This window comes from Bombyx mandarina, chromosome 23 (assembly GCF_030267445.1).
Source record: "Bombyx mandarina strain Sakado chromosome 23, ASM3026744v2".
Lineage (NCBI taxonomy): Eukaryota > Metazoa > Arthropoda > Insecta > Lepidoptera > Bombycidae > Bombyx > Bombyx mandarina.
This window is the reverse complement of record NC_143229.1, coordinates 8,518,017-8,537,693: the sequence shown is the minus strand read 5'-3', so window position 1 is coordinate 8,537,693 and position 19,677 is coordinate 8,518,017. Positions and strand designations below refer to the sequence as shown.

Here is a 19,677-nt window from a genome sequence, read left to right as displayed (position 1 = left end):
CATTTTTAATCAAATAACATGCATGACATACCTCCAACAGTGGTTGACTTTCACTGCCTAATATATCCAAGTTATATTTGTTTGCATAATAATTTGCATACGATTCATAACAGTCAGCATCGAATTGAGATTTCGGCGTCATGTATTCGAGAACCTTTGTCACGACGTACCTTTAGAAAAAACATTTAAAGATATATCAAAATATAAAATTAATATGTTATAATTTATAAGAATTAATTCCGCTATCAATAAAACGCATTTTAATCATCGTCTAAATTCTTATTTTTAACTATGAATGGGCTGATAGTTTTTATGATAGTAATATACGACTATAAATTCGTAAATAAAAGAGTTCTAAAAAAATTAAATTGTCTTGTTACTTCGACAAATATTACTTTCGCTTTCCTATTATCATGACTTTACCCATCGATTCGGGATAATTGTTTTTTACCACTGAGAAGGATCGGAATTACGGGGCTTGATTTTCGAATATAAATAAATACACCATAACACAAAAAAAACAGTTCAAAATATTCTAAATAGCAAATAAATGAAACAGAACTAGATAAAGTCTGCGTTACTGAGCACAATAACTGTTGAGTGTGGTTGCGCTGATGAGAAATTATTTAGTAAATTAATATTTAGCTACACTCGAATATTTACGAATGCTAATATAAGGAAAATGTGAATATCTTATTGAAATAAACAAATTATAATATTATATAAACGTCTATCTTTCTTTATCTCACTATCACTATCACTATTTTTTTAAATTAAATATACTATTATTAATATTAATTTACTATATATTTATTATACCATTTAGTAATATTCCCATGTTCGTGTCATCCCTAATGAATATACTTTCGGCCATTCCCTAAATAAATAAAAAGTAAGCGGCTTTTCGCTCATTCAACTCATCAACATACCGTTCAGGTAGAATAGTCCCGCGATACCAGGGCGTTACAATACAATTCGTGTAGTTTTCTTCTGTGACTAACAGCGATTTTCTTTCCTGTTAAAAAAATTCAAAAGGTTTTATTTACTTTACTTCCTACCAAGCTGATATTCTTCGAACACCACATAACATTAAGTAAACGAAAATACGGATACCAATAGGACGACGAAAGATAATAGTTTTGTATACGATAATTGGAAATATTTTAAGATACATTTGAAAAAAATATCCAAATAGACCTGTTCAAAGTCATTCTCTTAGAACCTTTTCTTAGTAATGTCCGCATGATACGATTTTCGGTTATGATACAATACGATGGTACGATTCAACTCCCGATTCACTAACGGTGCTTTTAAGTACTTCAAGCACCGGTCATCGTCCTTGTCGAACCCGTCGCTTGCGACGAAGGGCTCGACGAATAAATTAACGTATAGACACAGCCCACTGAGTTTCTCGCCAGATTTTCTCAATGGGTCGCGTTTCCGATCTTGCTAGGGTCAGTGTTAGCAAACTCCGGGTTGAGAGCCCCGTGAGCTGACCTACTCGCTAGGGTAAAGCGGATATAGCCTATCAAGGATATCAGCATAGGTAGTCAAAAAAAACGATTCAAGGTTCAGGACTGTTCGTTCTGTTTCTATTACCTCAACTGAAGGCGCGGCGACGGGTGGCACCGTGTGGTGAGTCTGCATTGTTGTCCAATCAATGTTGTATCCATTATGTTCCAGTACCGGGACAACGTACATACAGTTCTTAATTCCCTCGAATATCAGAAACTTCTTATTGATCGCCAAAATTTGGTCGAATAGAAAATAATGGAATCTGTAACGAATTTAAACGGCTCAAAAAGAACATGATAATTTTTTCTAGTCATTCTTCATCATTACATTAGAATAAAGATGTATATTAGATTGCCCCCGTAATCACCAAATTAAAGAGGGGACGGTTAGCGTGGTATGGACATGTGATACGTAGAGAGAAGATGCATGTGACTAGGAGAAGGGGAAGAGGTCGACCGAAACAGATATGGATGGAGTGTGTGAATGACGATACTAGAGAGAGAGGAATGAGTGTTGAGATGACGGCTGATAGAAGAGAATGGAAGAGAAAAAATATCTGTGCCGACCCCGCCTAGTGGGATAAGGTGGAGAAAAAGAAGAAGAACAATAAATATGTATATTTAACTGAAAATGCTTTAGCTTAAAGCCATTGTGATTGATCAAAGATAATACTATAAGAGTCAAAAAAATATTGAGATGTTAGCAAAATGTTTTAACTGGATACTTTAAGATCTTGATTGAAGCGTAGAGCATATAGAGAGACCCAAGCTCAATGCGCTCAATGGAAAAGAGGCGTATGTAGGAGAAAATTTTTTTGACCAATTTCACTTTAAATAAAACTGAGAGGCAGAGTTTAAAATGCTTTGCATTCCAACATGTACAGAGTTCACTCAGGGTTGTTACCCAGCCGTGCGTACTTACTGCTTCACTAGCTCGAATATAATCGGGGTCAGTTTTATAACTGCGTAATTAACTTCTATTGACGTGGTGATTTCTCCAACGGACGTGAACGCTGGGAACTCGCACAGTTTAGGCAAAGGCTTCTGCGTCAAAAACCCGTAGCATTCGTTTCTCTTTATAAAATCGTACAAAGCCTTTTCACGATTATCGTTGGGTTTCTCGAATGCCGCCTCCATTTTTATTACGTGAAGATAGAATACCGAACTATCTGGTACTGCGTCTAGGTGTGACGGGAACTGAAATCAATTTTAGTAGATTATGTTATTGTTTGTGAAAGTGAAATATGTACGTGATATATACAAGATGGTATTTTTTATTGCTTGGTTTGGGTTGGGATGGCCCATCTTGTGTTTGGTGGTTAAGTGATGGGTGACCATTGTTTTACACAATTTTATATTCACACGCACGCCTATGGGCGATGACCCGCATGATAGCATGTCACGTCTTTACGGATCCATCAGATCCAATAACTCTTGCATTAGATACCTTCAACTCTAACACTAGGAGCAGGCTGAGGAACCCCGGTAACCGTACTCGTCGAACTCGACAAAGAGGTCGACGTGCAACCTAACCCGTGCATCAGCCCGCTGAGTTTCTCGCCGGATCTTCTGTGAGGCGCGATTCCGATCCGGTAGTAGATTCATTCGCGAAGCGTTAGGTTGTTAGGTTTCCTTCGGAGGCTCTAGGGCAGTTGTTAGCAAATCCCACCCCTCCTGGCTGAGCCTTTGCTCGCCCACCTGTCCTGGTGAAGCTGGAAAGGCCTCCGGGCAACCAGTAATCTTTCAATCATATAAAAAAAAAGGAAAAAAGATAGCATGTTTTATTTATTTTATTGGTATTGGCGGATGACCTTAAGGCCCTCTTATTGTTAGATGATCACCGGAGCCTACAGAAATCCACAATGTAAATGCAACCACCAACCTTGAGATAAGAGTTCTAAATCTCAGTTTTAAGTTTTTTTATTTTTTTATTGCCTTTCTAGGCAGACGAGCATACGGCCCACCTGATGGTGAGTGGTTACCGTCGCCCATGGACTTCAGCAATGCCAAGGGCAGAGCCAACAGCTGCCCCACCTTTCAAACTGAAACACATGGTACCTTACCGATGTGGACTCACAAGACACTCTGCTACCACTAATTACGCAAATAAAAACTTTCGCGGGTTTCATTTTCACTCCTCGATGTTATTCCTTCATCGTGGGAATCATTCGTGAACACCTTAAGTACGTATTCCATTAATTGGTAGCTGCCCGTGGGATTCGAACACCGACACAGTCGGATCGCTTGATACGAATGCCCGCTCGTCTTATCCTTTAGGCCACCACGACTTCTTTCCTTATCACTATAATCGCTAACCACTATCACGTTCGAATAACCGGTAATTGAAATATCAACAGAGAAAGCGGCTATTATTAATGAAAGCAACGTCTTAATTTTAACGTTTGACAAGATATTAAAATTTATAATCACCTAAGCTAACTTTCATTTCTTTAATTCGTTATCCGATGTTCAATCGACATTTCGACTTCATATCTCAAGGTGGATAGCGGAGTTCAAGTTGTGGTGTCTATGGGCTTAGACAGCCAATCTATCCACTGTGAGTTCGTTTTTCTGCCAGTCACTATAGTCATCCATGGTGTATAGGCAGCGTTTTGACTAGAGTCACCGATATTTTCCTGCCAGTGACTATAGTCATCAATCGTGTATAGGCAGCGTTTTGACTAGAGTCACCGATGTTTTCCTGCCAGTGACTATAGTCATCAATCGTGTATACACAGCATTTTGACTAGAGTCACCGGTGTTTTCCTGTCAGTGCAAATAGTCATCCATCGTGTATAGGCAGCGTTTTGACTAGAGTCACCGATGTTTTCCTGCCAGTGACTATAGTCATCAATCGTGTATAGGCAGCGTTTTGACTAGAGTCACCGATGTTTTCCTGCCAGTGACTATAGTCATCTATCGTGTATAGGCAGCGTTTTGACTAGTCACCGATAGTAGCGAAAGGGATAAGAACAGTCAAACTTAAGTTATTAACCTGTATTTTATGCTTTCGTTTTCGTTTCTTGGAACCAGGCTTGGGTACATTCTCTTTGATCTCGGTCTCACAATCTTTAGTCCAGTTCGGGAAGCAGCCACGTATGTCATCTCGTTCGTAATCAACTTCCCTAAAGTAATAAATTGCACTCTCCAATTATTGAAACAATGAAAACGACTTTATATTATTTAATCACGCGGTTTTACTCCTATTATATGGAGGTGTAAAAGGATATTTGGTTTAAGCAACATTGTTGCAACTTTACACGAGAGCCAATTCAAGCTTAAAATTTAAAAAAATATCTTAAAAAAAACTTCTTCAGCTATTTGAACGCAGTAAACTTAACTGAAGTTCAAAACACATCTTCAGTTAAAAAAGATAAATGTCGCGCATTAAGCGAAATATTGCTTAAACCAAACAGCCTTTGACCCCTCAATATTATTTCCGAGGATTAAAATGCTTTAAACCTTTCGTTGGGAGAATACTGACTACAAATACTGAATACAAAAGAAAACGCGAAATTAAACCTTAAAAATAGTGTAAATTAGGTCTACGAGTTGCGAAAACCAAAGAAAATACTATGTTTATTTTACAATAATTCTAGTCAAACACGTCACAATACAGTATTGTATTCTTAAAACAATTTTCTATAAGGCTTTCTATAAGGCAATTTTCTATCTAGCGTGTTCTGAGACAGTGCTGCAAGGCGGAAATTCTTGATTTTTTTTTATTTTTTATTAAGTAATTATCATGTAACAATTGTTTGATAGGTGGGACAACAATTATACAATACAATAAGAGATGAGTAACACCTTGCCGTGTTTATTTATGTACACTTCTGTAAAGCCGGTCGAGATGTACCTATTGTCGATCAGGTCATGTTACTAAAAATTACCTCACAGTAATTTAAATTACGCCACCACCACTTCAGCTTTTAAGTCAATCAAGACAATTGTATATCTTGTATTCACATATATTTTTTTCGTATTTACCCACTCCGACGATAGACAAACTATTTTAAGATTAAATAGGTTTAAAATTTTAATGTCTTCAGTTTCGTAATAAAAATAACGAAATTACCTGACGAAAAAACTCCAGAGCTGCACTTTCGTAAACTTTCAACTTTTCTAGATACATTTCATAACAGATTCTATTATCTATTAAAAAATTAAACTTACGCGTATTTGTACGGGAGTAATGTTAACGGATGAAGTTCGCCCAATTCATGTAGCTTAATGCACGCCTTCAGTGCAGCGGAGCGTTTAGCGGTTTTCGTGTTTGAGTACGGGTCACCCTGGATTTTGGAAAAAAAGAATAATGACTTTAAACAATTGTTTATACAGGGTGTTCCGTAATACCATGTCAAATGTGCTCTTCGGTTTGTAGTCACCACGTTTGACGGGCTTCTTACGGCAGACTTAATTACACAGAATAATACATCCCTAGCTTTTTACCCCACCCTATCCCTAGAACTACGAAACATCCGATTGAACTGCCAAAAGGAATTGACATCTTCAAAATAAGTTTGAAAGTAACCTTCACATATAGCGGCTCTGTCGTGCCTCTGATATTAACAAGGACTCCATTGGGATCCATGAGTGACGGGGCAACAAAAAAGCTTGGCAAGTATTTCAAGGGAAATGAGAATTCTTATATCAATTTGTTATTTCGATCAATATAATATAATGGACAGAAGCCGGCTCGTAATTCATATCAATATACGGCAAGTGTGTATTTTGGATCTAACACCATTGTATACTATACATACCATAATATTATGCATCTCAATTGAATCTGCACTAATTTGAAACCGAGTTCCCACTTTAATTTTATTTAATGACAAGATTGAATTACTTTTAAACCGATCGCTTGTGATGTGCTGAAGTTTTTTTGAATTTTTAAGATTATATAATTATTTGTAGCGTTGGTGGAACTCCAACTCAATTTGAAAATTATCAGCGGCTAAAGATCATATTTTTACTAATAATTGTGCGACGTTATACGACATTACGCTTTTAATCAGTTGTTTATGTATAAATTGATCCACGTACCTTAATTTCTTCTTTGACGGGAGATCCTATGGGAAGTATGACGGTGACCTGTTTTTTAGCTCCGCTCTCAACCACCTCTTGTAACCAAAGCGGAGTGATCGTTGTGAATTGATCATGTGGTAAAATCGAGCAATACCGGCTTAGTAAACTAATTGCTGATACGGAATATAATATATCTGAAAAAGAAATTACTTAATTAAAAAAAATAATAGTTGAGACTAGTCATTAATTAAATGACGTTTATTAAAATGAGTAGAAAAGAATACGTCATAAATGCTTTATCCAGGATAAATATGTGATTTTTAAATTAGAATTTTCGGAGATTTTCTCTTTCATCTCAAAGACTTATGTACAATAGCAGGAAAGGCGTATTTAGTCCATGTAGTGCCCGCCATTACCCTAGCGCCCTCTAGTGAGCGCGCGGTCAAAATGGAACAGTTTTTTTTTTTATGATTGAGAGTTAACTGATGATGGCCCAGAAGTCTTTCCAGTTTCACAAGGACAGGTGGGCGAATAAGGGCTCAGTCGGAAGGGGCGGATTTTGCTAACAGCTACCCGAGCGCCTTCGAAGGAGACGTAACAACTCAAGAGCGGCTGCTTTGCGAACGAATCTACTACTGGATCGGAATCGCGACCCGCTGAGAAGATCCGGCGAGAAACTCAACGAGTTGATTCATGGGTTAGATTGCACGTCGAACTCGGAGTACGGTTCAATGCTCACTCAAGTGTCTCGGACATTCGAACCATTCCAGCACGGCCTTCGAACATCGAAATCTCTGGACTCGTGTACTAGTGATATCGATAAACACCTAGGACTTTACTTCAACTGTTTCTAAGCTTTTTAATAATACCTCGTAAGCAGACTTGTCGTTTTCGACTAGACCTTTTGGCGCCTTTTCAGGTCAATTTATACAGTGGTTTCAACTAATTTTGTGTATCCGACAGATCGTTAGCTTGTTACCCTTGCCCAGCCCCTGCCTTCTGAAGTGTTATTTAACTGACCCATACACGTTAATCTAGACCTTGTACTGGGCAAGAAATAATGCACATCGACTTCTAGAAAGAGACATTTGGTTAATTTCGGCTTTGTAGAGCATTGTCCTTTTCGCACACTACATGTGTTACGGTTTGTCAGTCGTTAGACAACTGCGGTGGAGTATGGCCGCGTCCAGTTCAAAATATATATAGAGAGAGTTGTTAACACCACCAAATTTAAATGATTTTGAATTATGTATTTACTCACTGCCATTAGATGTTTCGTATGGGGGAACCTCGTCGTCATCATACAAGTTCTCATGAATGTCTTGAGTTGTGGGAGCGGCGCGGCTGTCATCACCGACTATGAGCTGTCCAGCAATTGCAAACACAATTCAGATTAATTAATAACAAGTAACAGTCATATCTTTTGAACGTATACTATTTTTAATTTATTGCTTAGATGAGTGGACGCTCACAGCCTACCTGGTGTTAAGTGGTTACTGGAGCCCATAGACATCTACAACGTAAATGCGCCACCCATCTTGAGATATAAGTTCTAAGGTCTCGGTATAGTTTAAACGGCTACCCCACCCTTCAAACCGAAACGCATCACTGCTTCACGGCAGAAATAGGCAGTCTATTTATTCACGAATCACTCACACGATTAAGGAATAATATTGTTTAGTAAATAAAAATCAAATCCGCAAAAAGTATAATTTATTATGCATTTGAGACAAAGACCTCAAGCCTCAAGTAGGTGGCGTTATTTACGCTGTCACGTTTATGGACATTTACGGGAACTTAACACCACGTGAAGAGTAAGATCGTTTACCAATCAATGCAAAAAAAGTTCTGTGTATGGATTTTTAAGAAGAAGAGAACTTACATTACGAATACGTTCTTCGGTTTTTTGGAACGCGTCGTATTTTATTAAGAACGACTGTTTGTCTTCAATATCAACGAGTATAACGAAACTGGCTTCAGAACTTCTTGCACGACCTGTTTAATAAAACACAAAATGCAATTTGTATGATTAATAAACTAAATATTTTATTATCTCGTTTATCTGTCAAACGAATTACTATTCGTAAATGTCAAATTATATATAGTTATATATTGGCTCTGTATTTAAATAGAACATATATTTAAAACATTTTCATTACTGGTGGTAGGAAGTCTTGTGAGTCCGCACGAGTAAGTACCACCACCCTGACTATTTCTGCCGCTAAGCAGAAATGCGTTGAAGGGTGGGACAGCCGTTGTACTGTAAAACTTGAGACCTTAGAACTCATGTCTCGAGGTGGGTAGCGGCATTTACATTGTAGATATCTATGGGTTCCGATAGCCACTTAGCACCGGGTGGGCCGTGAACTCGTCCACATATCTAAGCAATGAAAAAAATTACGGCCGTCAAAATAATAAAGCAAAAGGCATCAATCACTATTTAATCGAATGAAAAAATATTAAATTTATACATCTTATGAATAAATGAAAACCCTTTTATTTAATTACGAATAACGAACCCCTGAGAATGTCTAAAACTTTAATTTTCATTAATTTATAAATGAATTGATAAAATGTCACCTTTGCTTTGGATATAAGATCGATATTCGGTTGGCGCATCGTATCGGACAACTAAAGCACACTGAGGTATGTCCAAGCCTTCTTCGATGACGCTCGTCGATATCAAACAGTTCAGGTCTCTAAAATTAAATTTATATTTATTTTTAAATTCTAAACTGAACATATTTATCTAATAGGACCATACGAAAGCGGTTGTAATAAAGCAAAAGCTCTTCATTCATACATATAAATACATATAAATTAATAAAAAAGATTCCAATATGTAGATATCCAACCGAATATACTTTGTAAAGGCGCTTTTACATATTCAAAGTTTCTGTATTCGCAGCATGTTCACGGAATAAAGAGCTTTTACTGTAGTATTTACACACTCAAGGACCATGATGCTATGAGACGACTCGTTACCAAATACTGTTTCTGTTTGCGTTTTTCGATAACCTATATTCATGGCTAATAAGTACATACTTTTCCCAGTTACCGTCCTTGCCGAACCCGTGGCTTGCGACGAAGGACTCGACAAGTAAACTAACCCACAGACACAGCCCACTGAGTTTCTCGCCGGATCTTCTCAGTGGGTCGCGTTTCCGATCCGGTGGTAGATTCTGCGAAGCACGGCTCTTACTAGGGTTCGTGTTAGCAACATCGTCAGGTTTGAGCCCCGTGAGCTCACTACTACTTAAGGTTAGGCTGAAACCTCTCAAGGCTATCAGCTTAGGTAGGAAAAAAAATTTGTTTTCTCAACTTTATTTTTACTGAGTAAGCAAATTATCTTAAACGCGTCGTTTTCAAATAAAATAATTATCTCGTAATATAAAACTTAAAACAGCTCACCCGTTATTAAATCCCAAAATGGCTTTTTGAGATGATTTTTTTAAATAATGTTCTTCCCTTGTACTTTTAAAAGGATTGATACTGAAGCCGACAACAAAATCATGTTTCAAAAATTCAAACTCGTCCGGTCTAGCTTTTTTCAAGTCCATTAAGATATTATACAAAATCTTGGAGGTAAACCTTTGTTTCGTGAAAATTATTCCACAGAGAGGTTTTCTTGAGTGGTTTACTTTCAACAATTCTGATAAATAATGAAAATTGGATAATTACATGTCAAGCTTTGTTTACTAGTGTGATTACTGCCATTCATACTATATGTACAAAGCAATTGAGGATTTGACCTAGATCCTTAAGGTCGGTGGAGGCATTATCTATGTAATGTCTATGGGCTTTAGTAACCAATCAGCCCCGGATTCAGGAGCAATAAAAAATTAATTGATTATTTTGAATTAAATTCTAAGTGTCATGAACGTTTTGTATATTGTTGATTATAATTATGGATAAGTGAATACCTTTAGATTACCACGTTCGGTTTTTAATGACACAATAAGATCTGTCCAAGCATTAAGATCCCTAGAGACAAAGAAGTGCGTGGGGAAACAAGTTCTAATGTCAACTGTGCGTTTATAGAGTTTTCTGTTAACTAATTCTCAGTGATAGTAACACAATCTTACAGCTCTGTCAAACTCACCTCCAGGCTTTTCCAATATCAAAGGGTTATATTCCTTCAGCAAGTCAATCAATTGTAAAATCTTTTCCGATGAATGTTTTATTATTTTATCGTACCCAGTCTCGTTTTCCATGGCGTCCAAGAGTATCATGCGAGCTCTGTTAACATAAGAGTTTTTGTTTATTCGACGGCCTGAAAATCTTACATATTTTTTTATTGCTAGATTGGCGGACGATCTCACAGCCCACCTGGTGTTAAGTGGTTACTGGAGCCCATAGACATCTACGACGTAAATGCGCCCGCCACCCACCTTGAGACACAAGTTCTAAGATCTCAAGTATAGTTACAACGGCTGCCCCACCCTTCGAGCCGAAACGCATTACTGCTTCACGGCAGAAATAGGCAGGGTGGTGGTACCTTCCCATGCGGACTCACAAGAGATCCTACCACCAGTAAAAAACGCACTATATTAGTTTCGCATCCAATTATAGTGTAATGGTGAGAGTGGTAGTATTCGCAGTGTTGTGTCAATATTTATGAGTTCCGGTAACCGCCTAGCACCAGGGCCGGAAGTTCGTCAATCTATGTAGTGGAAGAAAAAAAAACAATTCCAGGTACATACATTTTTATTGCCTTCGTAGGCAAACAAATGAACGTTCGTTCATAATTCATAGCGAAGGCGCTACCTTTACATACAAAAATATGTATATTTAGCCTATATTAGAGTTATCATTTCCAAAATAAATAATAGATCAAATTATTACTTCATATTAGGCGCTAACATTACCGGTCTCTTTTTTTAATTAATATTTTGTAAATTGGCATTTATAAGAGTTAGGGTTCTGCTACAATAATGACAACCCGCTACTTATGCCGCTATCTGAGACGCACACCAGACACATTATCAGTAAAACAAAACGAAACCAAAAATAGGCGTATCCGTAATTTTTCTTCATTTTTTTCAATAATAAAGTTTGTTCAAATTTTATAATTACGAATTGAATGAATATTACGCCACTAATATAATGGCAGTTGCTCCTTTGTGCTTTAATCTAAGAGAGAAGATACCAACAGAATGTAAAGGCAACATAAAAATATACACATAATTATTCCATACAAAATAATCTGATTTCAACCCAAGACTATACTTAGTCTGGCCATAAATACTGTTACAATTAAAAATAAACAAAATATTACATTTGAATTTGGAATCTGTCATTTTTATATGATTGCTCATTGAGTTTTATCATTTTGGCGCCAATACATTGTACAATATTTTGCGATATTAAAATGGAGTGGGGTTATAAAGAGAACCGAATCGCTGTGATTGCATTACACAAAGTAGGTATGGAGCCAAATGCAATTTTTAAAACTCTCCATACACTTGGTATTAGTAAAATGTTTGTGTTCCGGGATATTAATAGGTGCAATGAGACCTCCTCTGTTTGTGACAGAAAAAGATCTGGCCGTCGACGTAGTGTTCGTACGAAAAAGGTGGTCAAAGCAGTAAGAGAAAGAATTCGAAGAAATCCTGTCCGAAAGCGAAAGATTTTATCTCGGGAGATGAAGATAGCACCTAGGACAATGTCGCGTATTTCAAAAGATGACTTAGGACTTGCAGCCTATAAGAGACGTACTGGTAATTTCTTAACTGATAATTTAAAAGAGAATAGGGTGGTAAAATCGAAACAACTACTGAAGCGGTACGCAAAGGGAGGTCATAGAAAAATTTTGTTTACGGATGAGAAAATTTTTACAATTGAGCAACATTTTAACAAACAAAATGACCGTATTTATGGTCAAAGCTCTAAGGAAGCTTCCTAATTAGTCGACAGAGTGCAACGTGGACTCTATCCGACTTCAGTGATGGTTTGGTGGGGTATTAGCTATGAAGGAGTGACTGGGCCATACTTTTGTGAAAAAGGTATCAAAATATCGGCACAAGTGTGTCAAGATACCATTCTTGGGAAGGTAGAGAAGCCCCTTCACAACACCATGCTCAATAATCAAGAATGGTCATTCCAGCAAGACTCGGCGCCAGGTCATAAAGCTCGGTCTACGCAGTCTTGGTTGGAAACGAACGTTTCGGACTTCATCAGAGCTGAAGACTGGCCGTCGTCTAGTCCCGATCTTAATCCGCTGGATTATGATTTATGGTCAGTTTTAGAGAGTACGGCTTGCTCTAAGCGCCATGATAATTTGGAGTCCCTAAAACAATCCGTACGATTGGCAGTGAACAATTTTCCCATGGAAAGAGTGCGTGCTTCTATTGATAACTGGCCTCAACGTTTAAAGTACTGTATTGCAGCCAATGGAGACCACTTCGAATAAGCTTTTTATACTTTAAATTGTTTTATATTTATGTATTAAACTAACACACTGTAAAAGTAATAAATGTTATTTGCCATAGATTTTTTTGTTTTCCTTTGTAACAGTATTTATGGCCAGACTAAGTATATACTGATTGAGGATCAATTAAAAAAATCCACATGTTTCCCATCACATATTTTCACCATCAAAAATTGCATTGCATAAATAATTAACTTACTCTGTGGAATGGGTGATGACGGTTGAATACAACAAATTTTCCTCTTTTGTTGATGCTTTACGTTTTAATCTTTCTAACAAGACAATGTACGCCAGAATACCCAAAGATCCACCATACAAACCCATCTCTTCGAGATTTGTTATCATTCCTACTATAAGATTTTTTACCGCCTTCACAATCTGTAAAAAGGTACTAAACTAAGTCTTACAAGTGTGCCTTACAAAAGTGCCCTTTTTTGGTTTCAATTATAAAGGAATTTTATCACATTAGGATATAAATACCACGGGGACGTCATTTATTTCCCAAAGCGACGTTTGAAAAAGGTATAATAATATAATCAGTAAAGAATGGCCAGTAGTAACAATAGTAGTAGTAGCAGTAGTAGAAATATTAATAATAATAATAGTTGTAGAGCAGCTTGAATAATGCTTTTCATCTGTTTCCCAAAACTCATATATGTAGGTAACAAATTGTAAAATTAAAAAAAGAAAATATGGATGCCACACGAATTAAATGAAATAATTGATTAAACTTAAAGAAGAGATTTTCCAAATGGTGTTTTTTTATTGCCTTTGTGGGCAGACGAGCATACGGACCACCTGATGGTAAAATAGATAATTAACAAACAAAAAAATTAATTTTAATCTAAAACTTAATAATAAATGATAATTATATGTTTAACAATAAATTATAAACTTAATATTACGAGTTTTTGATCGAGACTACCAGTTGACCTCAGATAATTCTCTGACCGCGCGCTCTGCGCCCTTTATCTCGAAAACAATTCAAAGTGTAAAAATATGATATTGATAATAAATACAAATAGCGTAAAACCCATAGAAAACGAGATATTTGCAAAAAATGTAAAAAAAATCGACTTTAAAACTTGCGCCCATCCAATTATATGTGAATTTTGAAAACTGTTTTAGGATGCCAAAATACAAGTTTTTACTAAGTATAATATACTGGGTATATCGATTTTCCGAGATACGCACCTAATTTGGCCGAATATGACTGGACTATTACTCTATCGAGAAAGTTAAGAAAACTCGCATTAAGCACAAAGTACTCAGCGGAGAGGTACTACAAAAAATTGTTATCTTATTTGTACCTTCTTGTCTGATTATAATCATCGATAAAAATAAGGTTTCATACCTTGTTAGGGTCGTTCGAAATATCTCGTTGGCATGGTGTCTTTTTAAAATCTTTTGATGGCAGAGAGACAGGCAACTTAACACTCATCACAAGATTTTGTAGCGTATTAAGTAAACTTATCGCTTCCTTGGCTGCTTCCGACATTTGAGGCTTCCTGAAGTACTGTATAAACTCCTGGGGGTTGGTAGAGTAACTAAAAAAATTATCCTTTTTTTTATTTTAAAGCTCGGAGAACGAGCTTACGGCCCACCCAGTGTTAAGTGGTTAACGGAGCCTATAGAAATGAACAACGAAAATAGCCACACCCAACTTGAAACAATTTCTCAGTTTTACAGTAAAATCAATGGCTGACCTATAAACTTATGAGGTTTCTCTAGTGCTAACATGTATTACGATAGGTATAAAAGATGAATTCTAAATTACAGTAAACAATGGCATAAAAGAGCGAGCGAGGCTGTGGTAAATAAGTTATAATAAGGTTTTTTCATTACGTCATAACTTCACCAAGATCATCAACAGTTGCGATGGTTGCATGAAACGTGTTTTCCAACTGCTTAAGTGTTTCCTCGATCTTAGATATTGATACATTCCCATTCAATAATGTCGCCGTTAAACCTGAAACGTATTACATTGGTTTTGTTTTTTTAATTTCATATTAAGATTCAAATTAGAAAATAACACGGTAAATTCAAAATACTGAACACGATTTCTATAAAAAAAAGTATCACAATGAAAATGAAAAGCGCATAATTTTTTAATTTGTATAGGTAATTACAGGTAATAATGAACCGGCACGGTTGAGTATCAGGATAATAGCTATTTGGAGTATTTTTCGTTGGTAGCCTAGGGGGTTATTCCAGTTACGCCCGGACCGGTAGGTGAGCTCACAGGCTCAACCTGAGAGAATTTGCTAGCGATGTTTCGCTGAATCTACGACCGGATCGAAATCGCCACCCATTGAGAAGATCCGACGAGAAAATCAGTGGGCTGTGTGATAAGTGACATGGTCACTACAAAAAGAGGTCGCGGTTAATTATTTAGTGTTCTCACCTAGAACTCTGGGCTGTTCTTGAGCTTTACAATTCAAAAAGTGCTTCATTATAACTCTCATTGGATGGTCTTCCACAGCATGATGACATTCATCAAATATAATCAGATTAATATCCTCGATTCTTATATATGCATGTGTAAGCATGTCACTTAATATCTGAGAGGTCATTACAATTACCTGAAAGTTTCAAGTCAATAATAGTTACTTCTGAAGCTTAAACAGCGTCCAGCTCTTTTCATTTCGAATCAAAACTTTGTTAGCTTGAAGAATTCCCTTAGTGAGAATTGAAGAAAAAAACAGAACGCACGATTCGTACTAATTTCTAGAACGTCTAAAATATGCATAATTTGAGATCAGTTGATAATGGTATTCTATTTGATATAATAGAAATAGAAATGAATACATAGCTCAACCAAAAATATAGAAGGAAAACACCGATTTCGTTTTTCTAGTAAGTACAATGCATTAAAAAAATATTACAACAATGAGTATATTAATCAATAGTTGAGTACTTAAATTTTCAACCTAAACTTAACTAGGTTTTATTCGTTGAAAATTCAAATATGAATGTGTTAAATATGTTAAAGAATATGCAGAATATGTTAAAGGTAATATGATCCACTTTTATATAGTATTAAAAAGACTATACATTTATATGAATTAAGGTATTTTTTTTAATCTAACACCAGATTTAATGCAATCATTGATAACTGGCCCCTCTGGTTACCGTCGCGAATGGGTAGGAAAAAAAATATACCTGGTTTCGTGCCAATTCAGAGTCCCAATCGGCTTTCTTCCAATAGTCTACCCCATCTTCGCTACTATAGGCACCAACTCCGTCGACGGGACACATCATTTCAATTACATTTTTCTAAAATTAAAAACAGTCAGACAATTTCCCAAAATGTATTGTATACAAGTTTATATTGTAGGTTACTAATAGTATACTTAGGAAAGAAAAAATGCTCATGGTTTTTTTTAGATACATACGTAGATTAAATTCTATAATTTAAATATTGCGACCGTGTTTTTAATTATTATATTCAACAGTAAAACAGCCATCTCTTCAAAATTATAAATATGTAATATTATCATTTTAATGAACTTAAATTAAAACGTTAGCAACACAATGTAAAGAAATTGAAAAAATCTTTTATTGATCTATTTTAAATCATATTCTTTTATACATTAATCAGCCTTAATAAAGGAGTGTAAAGTTCATAGTTCAATAAATTTCATTCGATTCGTCTTTTTTTTTTTAACTAGTAGGTGAGCTCACAGGGCTCAAACCTGACGACGTTTCTAACACGAACCCTAACAAGAGCCGTACTTTGCAGAATCTACCACCGGATCGGAAACGCGACCCACTGAAAGATCCAGCTAGAAACTCAGTGGGCTGTGTCTATGGGTTAATTTACTCGTCGAGCCCTTCGTTGCAAGCGACGGGTTCGACAAGAACGATGACCGGATTCGTCTTCCCTACGCATAACCAGTACACTTCAGTGTTTAAATTGTAGTTTGACATATTCAAGTACACGGTGTGAAAATTATGCATTATACTGTTAAAAAATAAAAAAAAACATTCGGTCGGTTTTTAATTTAAGAATGGGCCGATAAGTTTATCCCCAAAAAAGTTTGCGTGAAATCATTTACGAGCTTCTAGATTCCTCAGTCGTCGCCGTCGTACTGTGCAAGAACAACCGGGTCGGCGGTGTATCGCGTTCCGACCCGGCAGGCTGGTTCGGACCTATATAGTCTAGTCTCTAGTGAGCTATCCCGAACACCAGCGGCGATAGTAAACGATCGCCTTGACGACCCGTCGGCGTCCTGGGGTAGGCGCTGCGAGTATGTCTGTAGTAGTAGCTCAGCTATTACGAACACGCCTTCTAATTACACAACTACAACAATATAAAGAGCTAGCTCACGCCAAATGAACGATTTGACTACAACGACTACTAGGGCTGAAAATGAAGATTCTTATCAATACGCACTATTCTACACATCCAAATTCGTTGTATGGACACGATTTTACATATTTCCTATAATCCTTCTTTTCGAACATGGTCTCAGATAACAGCTCCAAGCCAAGAAAAAAAAACTTGTAAAAACCTTTTACGTGACAAGCTACGATTGATCAGCGACCAACAACGGAAAGTAATTGGCAATTTGGATTATCATGCTGTAGCGACACTCGTACATACAAATGGTCGCGCGGACTCCGTCTAGAGCAGAGGCTTGTAACGAAAGGGTTAATTTTAAACTAAAATAAAATTCGGGAAAATAAAATAGCTTATATGCCTGCTCTACTTTATATGGTATTAGCGACCCGCCCTCGCTTCGCTTCAGAAACATGAAATTTTATTTTTGATTATTTACGACATCACATTAAGAACCTCAAAACGAACAGTATTTCTCCACTATTTAATGGATGTTATTATACATATAAACCTTCCTCTTCAATCACTCTAATAATACATTATGTATCTAATAAATCATTATGTCCGTGCATACATTGAGTCATGTTCACGACATGCTTTGAAATGGTTAATTAAATGAATTGTTTTAAACGCTACAAACATTTACCGGTTGGCATGAAACCTGACTTATCCGTAGAGAAAAACTGCTGAATGCGAATATACAAACCTCTTTAACTTACAATATGTCAGTTAAAATACACAACCTTTCAACCCTGAATCACGTTTAAGTTGTTTTTTCAAACTCAGTTAGTTGGTAATGTAGTTTAATAGTGAATAAATCACAACCTTCTCAAGGATAATTTCAATTTTGAATTTAAGATAGTTTTTATCTTTATCTATACATACTCGAGGTTGGTCAATTTACAGATAACTAGTGCTCATTGCTCAGACCTCACCAAATGAAGAATGAAGGTTCCTTTTAAGGACTTTTTTAATGAAGGTTCTAATCAGCTTTATGAAGAATCTGTAACTATAAAGTTAGGGCTATACCATATAGCCATATAGGCTATAGCATTGAGGATATCTATGAGTGACAGCAACAACTAACAATCGGTTGGCCAGTAAACTTTATCTGCCTTGTATGACACTAAAAATTTTCTATCAATGTGGTTGAATGGTGACTCTGATAACAGATGAACAGGTTTACTGACTTCTTATAATAATTTTTATAACATAAAAAAATGTGTAGGCACCTGTTGATTTACTAACGGAACTGTGTTTACAAGAAAGAAACTGCGTTTCCCACCTTCTCCCCAAGGCTTTTTTAATTGGTTACGGAACTTTTTTATAAGCCTCTGAGCAATAAAAGTTTTTCCAGAACCTGAAAATAGCATTATCAAAATTTTATACAAAATTTTAGCTTTTAAATTTTTTCTGAGAAATGTGTATTTAGAAGCTTCTGTTATGCACCATTATGAGTTTTGTATGCATTTCCAGTTATATTATTATTATAGTAAATATTACTACCAGCTTTATGTTACTTAGCAGGTCATCATCAAAAATTGTTGTGTTTTATAATAGAATCAGTCTTTAATCTATTTAATAAAAGAGACAACTAGCAATTTGGAAAATGAAAACTGGAATCTTTTGTTGGTTACTCTTTGTGCTGAGAAATACCATATCTAGTGATATGACACATAATGATAAACAATATTGAAACACTGTTAAATGATGATGCAATATTTTTTATTTAAAACTAAAATAAAATTTCTGGGATAGTATAATAAAACCTGAGATGAAGTTTCACCCACATTATATGTAGAATTTATGAATTCTATATTAATCTCTCAGGGGAAGAATTTTAGATGTTAATTATGTATGGTACCCAGAGTTGCATACCCAAGCTGTTAAATCCAAAAGGCATGCCTGGTGTTTTATTCTTGTTAAGAAAATGTGTATTCTGTAAACATGTTTGTTCATTTTTTGTCAATATTGTTGTACCTTTGGTCATAACAATCTATTTGTGTGTATTAACCTTATTGCACAACAGTCTGTTTAAGGGTAACTATCAGTACTATATCACAGTTCACAGTACTTACCAGTAGGCAAATGAATTATTGTATTTTTTGAACTTGCTATTTCTTCCAGTATTGCTTGATAGGGGCGAGCTTTCTGTTCGTGATACTGTATTCCTTCTGTTGTAGTCATTTTACTTGTGCATGCAGAATTTGGAAGTTCTAAATTATATTATATATTTATAAATCAGTTTACTAATGAAAATATCATATTGTAGAATGTTTGCGTTTGTTGTTATTTGAACAGAATGTTTTATATATAAATTACGTAAATAATTATGAAATAAAACTCATATTGTCGACATACCT

The 19,677-nt window shown here is 36.0% G+C and overlaps 1 protein-coding gene across 2 annotated transcripts in view; it reads right to left on the bottom strand.

Annotated features, from left to right (window-relative positions):
• The window catches only part of dcr-2 (dicer-2), a 49,045-nt gene that overhangs the window by 29,005 nt on the left and 363 nt on the right, over positions 1–19,677 (bottom strand). Inside the window, exons 2-20 of one of the 2 annotated variants that reach the window (XM_089737835.1) lie at positions 19,393–19,530; positions 18,547–18,674; positions 16,135–16,248; positions 15,377–15,554; positions 14,818–14,941; positions 14,327–14,519; positions 13,172–13,350; positions 10,645–10,781; positions 9,954–10,194; positions 9,123–9,241; positions 8,425–8,537; positions 7,804–7,906; positions 6,561–6,736; positions 5,688–5,803; positions 4,510–4,639; positions 2,437–2,711; positions 1,600–1,777; positions 930–1,015; positions 32–170 (exon numbers count right to left, since the gene is read on the bottom strand). In XM_089737835.1, coding sequence (XP_089593961.1) covers positions 32–170; positions 930–1,015; positions 1,600–1,777; positions 2,437–2,711; positions 4,510–4,639; positions 5,688–5,803; positions 6,561–6,736; positions 7,804–7,906; positions 8,425–8,537; positions 9,123–9,241; positions 9,954–10,194; positions 10,645–10,781; positions 13,172–13,350; positions 14,327–14,519; positions 14,818–14,941; positions 15,377–15,554; positions 16,135–16,248; positions 18,547–18,674; positions 19,393–19,501 — 2,838 coding nt within the window. In that variant the 5' untranslated portion in view covers positions 19,502–19,530. The remainder of the gene's footprint in view (positions 1–31; positions 171–929; positions 1,016–1,599; positions 1,778–2,436; positions 2,712–4,509; positions 4,640–5,687; positions 5,804–6,560; positions 6,737–7,803; positions 7,907–8,424; positions 8,538–9,122; positions 9,242–9,953; positions 10,195–10,644; positions 10,782–13,171; positions 13,351–14,326; positions 14,520–14,817; positions 14,942–15,376; positions 15,555–16,134; positions 16,249–18,546; positions 18,675–19,392; positions 19,531–19,677) is intronic. The other variant, XM_089737834.1, reaches the window with a different exon arrangement.